At 36.9% G+C, this 12,629-nt stretch overlaps 4 protein-coding genes across 4 annotated transcripts; 2 read left to right on the top strand and 2 right to left on the bottom strand.

The window, feature by feature from the left end:
- Window positions 1-1,951: 1,951 nt before the first annotated feature.
- Window positions 1,952-3,091, top strand: LOC132279232 (fasciclin-like arabinogalactan protein 21). The gene has a single exon (XM_059781162.1). The coding sequence runs from the start codon at window positions 1,952-1,954 to the stop codon at window positions 3,089-3,091; it is 1,140 nt and encodes a 379-aa protein (XP_059637145.1).
- A 1,579-nt stretch (window positions 3,092-4,670) lies between these two features.
- LOC132311611 (abscisic acid receptor PYL11-like) lies at window positions 4,671-5,165 on the bottom strand. Its single transcript, XM_059809647.1, has one exon. The coding sequence runs from the start codon at window positions 5,163-5,165 to the stop codon at window positions 4,671-4,673; it is 495 nt and encodes a 164-aa protein (XP_059665630.1).
- Window positions 5,166-7,007: 1,842 nt separating this feature from the next.
- LOC132279224 (anthocyanidin 3-O-glucosyltransferase 5-like) lies at window positions 7,008-9,141 on the top strand. The gene is made up of 3 exons (XM_059781153.1): window positions 7,008-7,046; window positions 7,168-7,245; window positions 8,692-9,141. The coding sequence occupies exons 1-3, from the start codon at window positions 7,008-7,010 to the stop codon at window positions 9,139-9,141; spliced, it is 567 nt and encodes a 188-aa protein (XP_059637136.1).
- Window positions 9,142-11,269: 2,128 nt separating this feature from the next.
- Window positions 11,270-12,100, bottom strand: LOC132279215 (abscisic acid receptor PYL12-like). The gene has a single exon (XM_059781144.1). It carries the CDS (start codon window positions 12,098-12,100, stop codon window positions 11,603-11,605), a length of 498 nt encoding a protein of 165 aa, XP_059637127.1. The 3' UTR covers window positions 11,270-11,602.
- Window positions 12,101-12,629: the final 529 nt, after the last annotated feature.

Here is a 12,629-nt window from a genome sequence, read left to right as displayed (position 1 = left end):
ATAATGGAAAAGAAATGCAAGTATTTTTGTTTGGACATGCTAAAGAGGAGGAAAAAAGATAGATGATAATAACTAAATTACTAACTAACGTATCCTTTTAAATAAAAGTCATATAAGTGGAATAATAATTTTCTCTTTTTAATTGTTAAGGGTAATTTTGAAATTATGAAAATATTACTTAAACACTATCATTTCTCTCTCTGTCTTTTCATTTTTTTTTTTATATATGAAATAAAGGATACAGATAAATAGTTATTCCTCCCTATCTCTCCTGTCATTTATTTTCTCTCATTTTAAACCACTCAAACATATTTAAGCCATATCTTTTTTTTTCTTTTCTTTCCCTATCTCTCTAAATCATCCCATCTAAACACACTCTTAGACTTTTAGTCGACCAATTAGTGTGTTTATACATAAAAATTGTCACTTTGCGTTTGAGATGTGCGTAAACTAAATGGAATATGCGGATAAAATAAAATGGAATGGTCATTCTTGTTTTATTATGTGGTTGCAAATATAAAATGTGTAAGAATAGAATAATAATAACCATTCTAATGTTTGGTTGGATCAATTTAAAATTTAGAATGAAATGAATTTTAAATTAAATTCTTCAAAATAACCCTCTTAGTGACAAATAAATTAAATTAACAAAATAATATTTTTCTATTATTTTTGTAAGAGAAATGACGGTGATGGTAAACGGTGGTGGAGGTGAAAAGTGGTAGTGGTGTAGGTGGTGGTGTTATAAGATATCAGCGGCGATGGAATGCAACAATGGTATTGGTAAAATGCAATGGCAGTGGTAGTGGAGGTGATAATGGTGAAAGATGGTGGTAGTGGCGGTGGTGATGGCGGTAATGGTGGAGGTGGTGGCAATGGTGGAAGGTAGCAGAGGCGGTGGAGACGGTGTGGTGGTGGTGGATGGCGGCGACAGTTGTGGAGGCGACAACGGTGGTGGTAGTGGAAGGTAATGGGGTAGCGGTGATGTGGAAGGTGGTGGAAGTTGGCGCATGGCAGTGGTAAAAAGTGGTGGCGGTAGTGGTGGAAGGCAGTGAAAATAACGATGGTGGTAGTGGTAGAAAGCGGTGACGGTGGTGGAAGGTGGTGGTAAATGCGGTAGTGGTGGAGGTGGTAGAAAGCAATGGAGGCGGCGACGATCGTGTGGTGGTGGTGGAAAGTAACGACAGTTGTGGAGGCAGCGAAAAGCAGTGGCGATGGTGGAAGTTTGTGGCTATGACAGTGGTGGTAGAGGTGGCGGCGACGGTGTAAGGCAGTGGTGGTGGTGGATGGCGGTGGCAGTGACGGTGGTGGAAGTGGTGGAAGGTAACAGTGTGTAAGTAGTTGTGGTGGAAGGTGGCAGTAGTGGAATGCAATGGTGATGATTGCAACGGCAATAGTGGTTGTAATGGTGACACTGATGGTGACAATGATGGTAGTTGAAGGAAATAGAGGTGGCGTTGGTTGAATATGGTAGTGGTGAAAATCGATGGTGGTGGTGGCAGCAGTAGAGGTGATAGTGGTGGAAGGCGGTGGTCGAACACTTTAGTCATTGGGCCGAACTAAGATGGACCAAACCCAAATTTGGCTATATATAGAAATAGGTGGAGCTTTATTGAATTATCATATCCCAAACAGGACTTCGGCCCAACTATGAACTACCCCAATTCAAGCACATATTTGGTGTCCGTCGGTAATTGCAGCCTTCCAGTATCTAGTCTTACAAATGTCAAGAAACCGTAGAAGATTGTAGAGATATAAACCAAGGATATTTTCGTCAAAATGCTACTGCAGTTAACAAATTCTCCCGCCAAAATCATTGCTTTGCTTGTTTCGAATCTGTTATATAACTGCACAAGGTCCAGCTCCACTTGGTCATTCTTCTTCTTCAACTTCATTTCGTTATCTCTCTCTCTCTCTAGAGGTTTCTCTCTCTACAATAGAATCCTCACTCATGGCTACTCCTTTGAAACTACTCATCCTAATCTCCATCTTCATCTCCTCGACGATCGTCGTCGCCATTGAAGACGCCTCATCACCAGCATCATCACCATCCCCGCCGTATCCATCCTCTCTCTTCGGCCCAGTTCTTACCAATCTCGGTTTCCAAGAACTCGCCGCCGCCGCCGCCTCTCTCTCCACCGCCACCACATGGCGAGGCCCCGCCACCGTGTTCGCTCCCACCGATTCCTCGCTCCTCACCTGCCCTACCTGCTCCGTTCCCCTCCTCCTCCAAGAACACACCATCCCAGGCCTCTACCCTCTCCACTTCCTGCGCACGCTAGCCTTCGGCACCAAGATTGAAACCCTAGCCCCCGGCCGATGCATCAACATCAACGCCGACAACAACTCTTCCAGAATCTTCGTCAACGGCGTCGAGGTCACTCGTCCGGACCTCTTCAACAACGGCCTCGTCGTCGTTCACGGCATCCAAGGCTTCATCTCTCACCTATCGCCGTTCTCTTGCCACATCGAGCGAATGACTTCTCTCTCATTCCCTCCGGCGCCGCCGGTGGAGAAGTTCTTTATGATGCGCATGATGCTGAAGGACGCCATGCTCCGATTACAGATCAGTGGCTACAGCGTACTCGCTCTTGCTCTGAGAGTCAAGTATGTAGAGCTATTGAATCTTCGAACGGTGACCGTGTTCGCTCTTGACGACAAGTCGATTTTTTCCGGCGGTCACGATTACGTCTCCCATTTGAGGTTCCACATGGTGCCGAACAGGCTGTTGAGGGCGTCTGATTTGGAGATTTTGCCGATGGCGACGGAGTTGCCAACGATGGAACAAGGACAGAAGCTGGTGGTGACAACCGCGGGTGGCGGCGGGCCGTTGACGCCGATGAGGATCAACTACGTGAAGATCAAGGGTTTTGATTTCATACACAATATCAAGATCGTGGTTCATGTACTGTCATTCCCGTTTCCGCACGTTCGTCATACAGATACGACGGCTTATGCTGATCCCATCGAACGGTCAGCATGGAAAATGAAGGAATCAGGCTTCACGGGGTACGCTGGGATGCGAGGCATGATGGCCCCTACGCATGCGATTGAATCAACAGAGGAGATTGAATCGAAGCATGGCCTCTAATATCTGATTCACTCACACTAGTTCGTACCAGTGGTAACTGTGTTTTTAGATATAGTAGAATAAAACTCCAAGAAGTCACGCTTCTTTTGTATGTACTATACTTTACAAGACATTTACTTCATAATATGCACCTGACAATTGTTGGAATTTCATTCTGCTCCTTCATGCTTCAATCATATTACCTAATTTTTCTTTGCATAAATATGTAATATCAAAATATGAATCAAATTTATCAAAAATATCTAATATGGATTATTGCAATGAAAATGCCTTATAAGCTATAATATTTTATTGAAATTCCAATCTAACATATATAATTTCTTTTCCGGTATAAATGTATTTAGAAAAAGAATTTAGTTTTTAATGACCCAAATTTATTTAGCAACTATATGCTATAGCTATTCTGGCCAATCACAACATGATACCCAAATAAAAATCTAGATAAAACTAACTATTTGGTCAATAGCAACACGATACACAAATATCTAAAATTAAGAGTTATGATTGGCGGTTATTATATATTCGGGTCTGAATGTATTATAGTTACGATATGTAAAAGAGGTCCACACTAAATTGAAGTAAATATGGGATGCGTCTGTGGGCTTTCCCTTCAGATCCAACTCTCTCTTTAGATTCAAAGTAAGAGTTTGATCTACAGAAATCACTCAATTACCAAAATGACCAAGAAATAAGCCCAGTCCAATGAATGTTGCTAGTTGGTAGTAGTGACCAAAAGAGATGATCTAAGAGCAAAAGTGGAAATTCATGTAAAAGACAAACAAGCTTATTGAAAGCGCATGCTCAAGTGACGCAATACATCGCAATTTAGCAGACAATGTCCAGAAACTTAAAATTGTTAGCATCTGAATATTTTAAAACGTTCGTTGATAGATGTCATCATGCATGTATGAGCCATGACTCTCCTTAGTGCTTTACAAGTGAGACAAACAACAACTTACGTGTTCTCAAGTGATGATATTAACCAACTTGTTACTTTTGAGAAGTATTGCATCCACAAACAAAATTAAAAACGCATATATAGCCATTTGCATGTCTTTTATTTTAGGTGCTTTATTTTATGCTAAAATAAAAATAGTGTTTTACTATAAGAGTGTTTTGAAAAAAAATTAAAATACGTTTGAGAACGATATTGTTTTACTGTGAAAATGTAGAAAACAGAAACTACTGTTATGGTTGTGAGATATGAACAATTGTCAAAACAAGAAAAAATAACTTTTTTGTGTTTTAATTTTGAACCACTTTTCACGAAGTGTTTTAATAATGTGTAAATAAAATTGCACCAAACATATTTTTATTGCCAAAATCACACTGTTACGAAGAATTGTTTTAGAAAAACAAAATTTAATGTTCTAAATTGTCAATGAGTCGATGATATGGTATCGACAGATTTATTAAAATAATATATTTTTATTTATGTGAGAACATATGTGCAAAAAAATATTATCTAACAAGAAGGGGGTTGTAAAGTAAGTTGTATTAAAATAAAAGAGGGTACCAAAAGCTCCATTAGAAATAGCAACAAGTAGAAGGATACAAACATTAGCAACTAATTAAAGGCCTATCTTCTACGAACCCTACCCTCTGCAATCTCAGCCAAAGACTTAAGGTTACACCTTACTATTGTATTAATAAACCAGCAGGTTTCCTCCTTGCTATTACCGTCCGGTATATCCACCACGTAGGATTCGATCACCACCGTCTTACCACCGCCATCCTCTTGATGGACGGTCAAAGTAGACTGATAGTTCGAGAGTCGATGATCACCACCAATAATGCTAAACACCATGACATGCATGTCATCGTCAAGCATATCGAGCCGCTCTATGCTTCTCTCAGCCGGTAAGCCGGACTTCACCGTGACTTCGCGGACACTTCCCACACCCCCATCACCATCATGCATGATACAACTCTTGATCAACTGCTTGTAGCCTTGTGGCTCGTTGAAGCGTCGGACAAAGGACCACACTCGAGCCAGTGGCGCGTCTATGGTCTGGACCAGGGTGGAGCTACACTGGTGTGGTAAAACATTGTGTGTGTGGTATAGGGTCTTCATATGGTTGTTGTGTTTGGTTTATGGTGCATTTTAGCTAAGCCTGTTCACTCGTTCTTTGTGCGGAAATAAATGGTAGCCTAAAAGGAAGAGACTACCGCTAAATATATAGAAAAAGTTTCTTAGTTTTGTCATCTTGTGTAGTTGAGTCGGTCGATGTTGAATTTTTTATATCTATATCCTTCATCTCGTTGGGTACTGTGATTTTCATAAGATTTTACCTCATTACATGGATTTTTGCAGCTCCTAAATATTTACCATAAAATTGCCGACGGTAAAATTCTACTGATATAATATGTGCGTGTGTGTATATATATTTCTCTACGCATCAAATATTTTTGGTAATACAAGTGCACAATTGGCAATTGGAAATCAAAACACGTGTAAAGCTTTGCATGCATGACAAGTGCGAGAGAATCACAATTAGTACTTGCAAATCGGAACAGGTGTAAAATTTTGCCATTTGGTATGCCACGTGTACGTTGCTTTTCTTCTTTCACAATAACTTTGATGATCGGGATACTTAAGACTTAAGAAAGGTCGCTCCCCACAAATAATTAAATAAAATGACACATTTACTATGTGTATATCACGTAAAAAATTCTTGTTCAACGGAAAAAAAACTATTGCAAATTATAGTTAAAGTTCAATAATAGAAATATTTATTGTAGAAAATCTACATAGAAGAAATTTTAATAGAACGAAACATCAACCGTGAAGCAACTTTTGATCAACTAACTAGAATAAATATTCATATTATATAAAAATTAAATAATAATAAATTACATAATATAATATAAAAATAATAATAAATTGATGAAAAGAACTGATTTGTATAAATGATTAATAAGTACATGTGTAAGTGTTAAAAAGTTAAAATGTGCCAATTCAAAGATTATGTCTAGTTGCCTCTACAGTCTAAACCATGTAACAAAAGTATGCAAAATACGAAAAATAATAATATTGAAAAAGAGAGATAGACTTTGCAAAGAACTGGAAGTTGTAAAATAAATAAATAGGAGGCAAAGGGCTAGAAGAAAAGGTTAACGCGACACCTAAGCCTACTGGGTTAGCTCACCTTATTTTTGTGCGGGTAGCCCAATGGCTATAATGGGCCCAGTAGAAAGTATAGAACACTGTGAGCAGATGGGAAGAGTCATGAATTTGTTGGGCAACTCTAACAAATTCAAAATATGAGAGTTGGGTAAAAAATGGTCTCTCCAATGAACTCTTATTTGAACTCTTAAAATTTGAGATTCTTAAATTTTTTCTCATATATGGCAGCTGTCAAATTTTTTTGGCAAGTCTCTCATTTCCTAAAACGGTACCGTTTCTCACCAATCATCACTCACTCGCATCTTTATATGTATATTATATATATAATATATATAAACTTCCAAAAAAAAAAATTATATAAAAAAATTATTAAAATATTTTTTCCCTCTCATCTGCAACGACTGGCGTTTATCGACGGCGGTCGGCGCTTAAAGGCGACGAATACCAAACCGGGTAAATTCTCATATCTGTATTTTCTCTTCCCCTCTCATCCTCATATATATATATATATATATATATATATCTTCTCATATCTGTAATTTTGTTGAAAAAACTCAAATCTGTAATTATACATGCCATGTCTTCTAGTAGCCAAACATATTACATAGCACAAACCCCTCCTCTGTTAATCACCAATTGGCATAAGGTTTTAGGGTTTGTTGCTTTAGGAGCAGAGAGCTTTCATCTCTGTTGACCTGCAAAAATTAGAGGGTTTTGACTCGGAATATAAGTTGGGTTTTTTTTTTCTTTCAAACTTGTATGCTTTTTATATCTGATTGAACTCTGAAAATGGAGAGGGATTTCTTGGGTTTAAGCTCAAAAGAATCTGTAATTACGGTTATGATTTTTACATCTATGACTTGTAATTATGTGTTGATGTAGGGCTACACAGTTTAGACACATTGACAGAAATCCTATGGTGTCTGATATCATTAATAATGGTGTTTAGGCTGTCCAGTTTGATTTACCTGATGAAGTCTGTTTTGCTATTCAAAATGTTGAGCTACAAGCTGGTGCTGATACAATGGTATGGAAGCATGGAAGATTTTCTCTGAAAGCAGCTTGGAATGAGTGTAAGGCTAAAAAACAATTACGGTCATGGACTAATGTATTATAGGGCAGTTGTAGACCTCGAATTGTTGTGGGAGTTGTAATTATTGTACATAATAAGAACCCCAGCTTTGTTAATTTGCAGAAGCGTGGCTTGATCCTTCCCTCCATCTGTCATAATTGTTTGGCAAATATAGATTCTAATGATCACGTCTTTTGTGAATGTGCATATGCTGCTGCAATTTGGCAAGAGATCAATTCTTTACTTCATTTGGAAATGCCTAGGTTTTCTACCATGTTATAATTGACAGATTGTTTCATTGTGAATTCAACTGTAAAAAGCACAAAATTAAAAGTGTTGGGTGCTTTATTTGCTGCTACAATTTGGAAAATTTGGTCAAGTAGAAATTCAGCACTACACAATGGCACAAAAGACTCTTATGAATATGCTGTCAGGATTATAATTTGGGATGTGCTTACATATCTCAATCTTAGATTGGAAGATTTGTTAACTATCTGCAATTGATGACAATTCAGATTGTATAGCTTTTTGCTGCACATTCAGATAATGTTTCTATATAAGTGGTTTTGATAGAAGACTTGTTGAAGTAATATATTTTGAAGATCAGAGAGAAGCTGCCTGCTCATGTGTTGATCAGATTTGGCTTTTAGGCTAATAAGTTTCTTACTCTTTTACTTTGTTTTGATGTCTTTTTGCTGGGAGTGAAAAGTATTCATTCCTATTTATGTATTGGAGTTCATCTCCTTTGTAATTGTATTATTTTGGTTATATTTATAAAAACACCCCATTTAGGGAAAAAAAAAATTTCTGTGTTGATGTAATATTTATTCTGAAATTCAACTATAATTCTCTTTCATGACCTTAAAGTGAGTTATTGTGGACCTACTATATGAACTTTTTTTATCTTTTAGTTTTTTATGATGATTTTCTATCATGAGATGCAATGGATTTTCTTGAATGCATGTAAATGAAAGTCTTCTTTCTTATAAATGAAAGTCTAGCAAAAGTATTTACTAGTTATGTTTGTCTGAGACTTGTAGTTTTTTCTTTTCTTTTTCTTTTCTTTGTTAAACAAAAACAAAAATAATTCTAATTTTGAAGTCTCTTTATGCAAATTGGTGATTAATTTGAGTATTATGGTAGATGGGTTCCTTTTACATTTTTTCATAGATGATTTCTATTTAAAAATGGTAGTTGGGAATGGTAGTTAAAAAAAAAAAAAAATTCGTGGTTGTGTCAAAAAATAGCATTTTGGATAAAATGCACCATTGGAGCAGAATTGTTAAAATATAACATTTTTACACTGTAACACCTCTCAAAATATAGATTTGGCATGTAAAAATGGCATTTTTGCATTGGAGATGGTCTGAGCTGGCTTGGGAATTGGAGCTGAGCCGGTAGAGGTTTGTTCGGGTGGTGCACCCACCCATCGAGGGTAGTACGGATGCGTCGTTTTTCACATCAAGGAACAATACTCCTGATGATACCCCTGACTACCTGCCAGATGGGTTCGTGATGAGGACCCACAATTTGGGAGTTGTTGTTCCACTTTGGACCCTACAGGTGGAGATCCTAAGCTATCCATCAATAAGGGGTTTTCTAACACACTCTGGTTGGAATTCAAGTTTAGAAAGCATAGTGCATGGAGTACCTATGATTGCATGGCCACTCTATGTTGAGCAGAGATTGAATGCTGCCTTGCTGACGGAAGAGCTCCACGTGGCGGTCCGACTGAGGGAGTTGCCAACAAAGGAGGTGGTGGGGAGAGAGGAGATAGAGAGGATGGTGAGGACTGTGATACAGAGCAAAGAAGGGAAGATGGTGAGGGAGAGAGTGAAAGAACTAAAATAAAGTGCCCAGAAAGCTTTAAAGAAATATGGCACCTCTTATAATTCACTTTGTGAGGTGATTAAGGACTGTGAGAAAAGACTACAGTCACATAAGGCCAATGGCTATAAATTAAACCAGATAAGAACATCTCCAACCCACTTACTATATGGGTTGCCAATTCAAAATATAACAGGTGAGTTAAAATTGAGCCCTCCAATGACTTGCTATATCACTTGTCAAAATTTGCCTTTACTATTTTTGGTGCCAAATCTAACAAAACAAATAGCAATAGCTATTTGCCTTTTTTGTTGCCTGCCGTCTCTCTCTCTCGCTCTACCAAAATCTCTCTCTTCAATGGAAGAAACCGGTGCCCTCTGCTTCTCAACTCTTTCTTCTTCTCTCACTTCTACTTCTCCGCCCTCAATCGCCCTCTTCCTTCGTCCATTTCAGAGTAAAAGCTTCCAATTCCGGCAATTTCCTCTGCGACGATCCATTTCGATTCTATCCTTGGGATTCTTTCGACGAAAACGGTGAATTTCTTTCTTGATGTTTCTTGGTGGACTGAGTTGAGAGACAGCGGCTGAAGCTTGCGAGCGGCGAACCCGAACTAGAACAGTGGGCGATGGAAACTGAAAGATATGGGTTTTGATTTTTTGAACAATCTGAAATGATACGTCGATATGGGTTTTAATATAGGTAATAGGTTTTCAACTTTGGATTCTTGCAGACAGATAGATAAACTGAAATATATGGGTTTTGAACTTCTGATTCTTGTAGATTTTGTAGTTTGCAGTTACAGAGAGAGAGAGAAGGGGGGCAAGTTCTTAGAGTTAAGAACGAGAATAGAGATGGAGGCGATTGGGGAGGCTGAAATGATTTGCCCTAAAAATATATATGGCGATTTGGGAGGCTGAAATGATTTGTCCTAAATATATATATATATATATTTTTAATAATAGTATAATCAAATATATATAATATACATACATACATATATATATATATATATATATATAATATAAATTTCTGAAAAAGAAAAAAAATATATAAAAAAAATTTATATAATAATTTATATTATATAAATTATATTATATATAAAAAAATTTATATTATTATATAAATTTTTTTTATATATTTTTTTTCTTTTTCAGAAATTTATATTATATATATATATATATATGGGGTCATTTTTTGACCAGATATTTTAGATTGTTGATTCTTTTTAATTAAGTTTAATTTTATTTTCCTTCTAATGTCTACAACTTGACTTGGAATGTGACTAATATTAACATTACTGATGCAAAAATGAATGGTGGGAATGGTAATTGAAAAAGAATAATGGGTGTGTCAAAAAATAGCATTTTATATAAAATGCATCATTGGAGCAGAATTGCTAAAATATAACATTTTGACATTGTAGCACTGTCAAAATATAGATTTGGCATCCGAATTTAGCATTTTAGTATTGGAGATGCTCTAAATATATAAATAGATATGCACCCGAATGTAAAAAATCTATTTAAAATCAACGTTTGGGAAAAAAATATTTTTATATATTCTAATAAAAGACAACATTCAACCCTCTAATCTTCACTTTGATAATCGAATGTTGGACTCCCACCTTCTCATTCATAGACTCCGGTTGAGACTATTCAATGTTAAAATCAATTAATTCAAATATGTATTAAATAATTCATTTGAATTTTCACAAATTTCAAAAAATAATTTTAATTTCATTGTTATATATATATATATAGCTCATGAAGTAACTCTCTTGACAGCTTTACTTTTTTTAATAAAATATATGTAACCATTAAAAAAAATCGAAACTAAATAAACTATAATAAGAACAACACTAAATTTTTAATCAAACAACACTATCTTAATTTTTTTAAAAAAATCAAGTCAAAAACATTTGTCATCATAGGAGGAGGAGGCCGATTTCAATCCAAAATCCAATCTGTGATGATTTTTTGCTGATGTGCGCTTGAGAGTCTGTCTCTGATGGGTTTGGGCCCTTCTTTGGGCCTCCTTCAGCTTTTGTTTGGGCATCCTTGTCTCTCAGCCCACCCGATTGCTTTGTGGGCTTAGCCCCTTCCCCTCCTTCTCCTATTTTATTTTCATAATAATAACACCCGAAATAAATTTTTTAGATGGTGCTTTCTTGTTAAATAAAAAACAACCACCTAAATGATTTCATATATAATTGGCATTAATCATTGGATTCAAGTTTTTTTTTTTTTTTTTTTTTTGGAGAGAGTTGTTTTCTCTCAAAATCAACAACATGATTTTCCATATATTAAATAATTAAACGAAACCCAAATCCTAATTAACGTAATACTGCTTCCATATCTTTGAAAAGTTTGAGATTTCAAGTCCATACAAATACAAGCAAATAGTCTCGCTACAGAGAAAAAAAAAACACTACAAAAATTTAAAACAGAACCCAATCTTCCACAATAGATTCTAAACCCGTATATAGCTAATTTGAAGCTATGCAACTTTTCGTTGCAACTGCCGCCAAAGTGTTGAGATTCCACCCAATTATACTACTAGTAAACCAGCATCTTTCTTTCTTAGTGTTACCCGGCGGAATATCCACCACGTACGATTCCATAACCACCGTCTTACCACCTTCCTCTTCGTGCACGGATACCCTGGATTGATAATTCACAAGTCTGTGATCGCCACAGATGATGCTAAACTTCATTACACGCATGTCATCGTCGAGAAAATCGAGCCTCTCCGTGCTTCTTGTGGCCGGTAAGTCAGACTGGACCTTGATCTCACGAACACTTCCGGTTCCACCATCACCCTCGCGAATGGTGCAACTGGTTATAAACAGCTTGTAAGTCTGTGGTTTACTGAAGCATCGAACCATGGACCACACTAAAGGCAATGGTGCGTCCACGGTCTGGACCAGGGTCGCGGTACACTGGTTTGGTGGAATATTGTGATGGGCGTGATAACGGGTCAGCATAGAGGCTAGTATGGGGTGGTTGTGGGGTTGGTTGTCTTTGCCCGAAACATATTGAAGGTTTTGAGGTTGGTGTCATGGTCAATTTTGCAGAGGTATCTTGTGGCTTAAAAGGGGAAAGAGGTTGATTGCTATTTATAGCAAAATTCTGATTGATACTTGTGCTACTTTTTCTAGGATCTTTAACCCTTCCTCTAGTTGGTCCGTCCATGTGATATGTCCAAAGATTGTCTCACCACTCACCACACAATGAATTGCCGCCTTTGCAAGTTGATATAGTAGGAATGTTTCACATTTGTCATGCATGTATAAAGATGCAGTCATCCATATGCATACATGTATCAAGTTAGTATCAAACAACACCTAAATATGATACGAACATATCAAAAATAATAATATAATATTTGCATCAACATCAACAAGACCAACAAACCTTCGGAAAAAAAAAAAAAAAAAAAACACATCAACGAAGCCATTTTCCAATTTTTTAGTGTCAGCTAAGTAATTCTCTTATTTCGATTCCGCTTTATAC

This window comes from Cornus florida, unplaced genomic scaffold (assembly GCF_030987335.1).
Source record: "Cornus florida cultivar Cherokee Brave unplaced genomic scaffold, ASM3098733v1 CherokeeBrave_3.0.0_Hap2_Chr01, whole genome shotgun sequence".
NCBI classification, from domain to species: domain Eukaryota; kingdom Viridiplantae; phylum Streptophyta; class Magnoliopsida; order Cornales; family Cornaceae; genus Cornus; species Cornus florida.
This window is presented reverse-complemented; position numbering and strand designations above follow the sequence as displayed.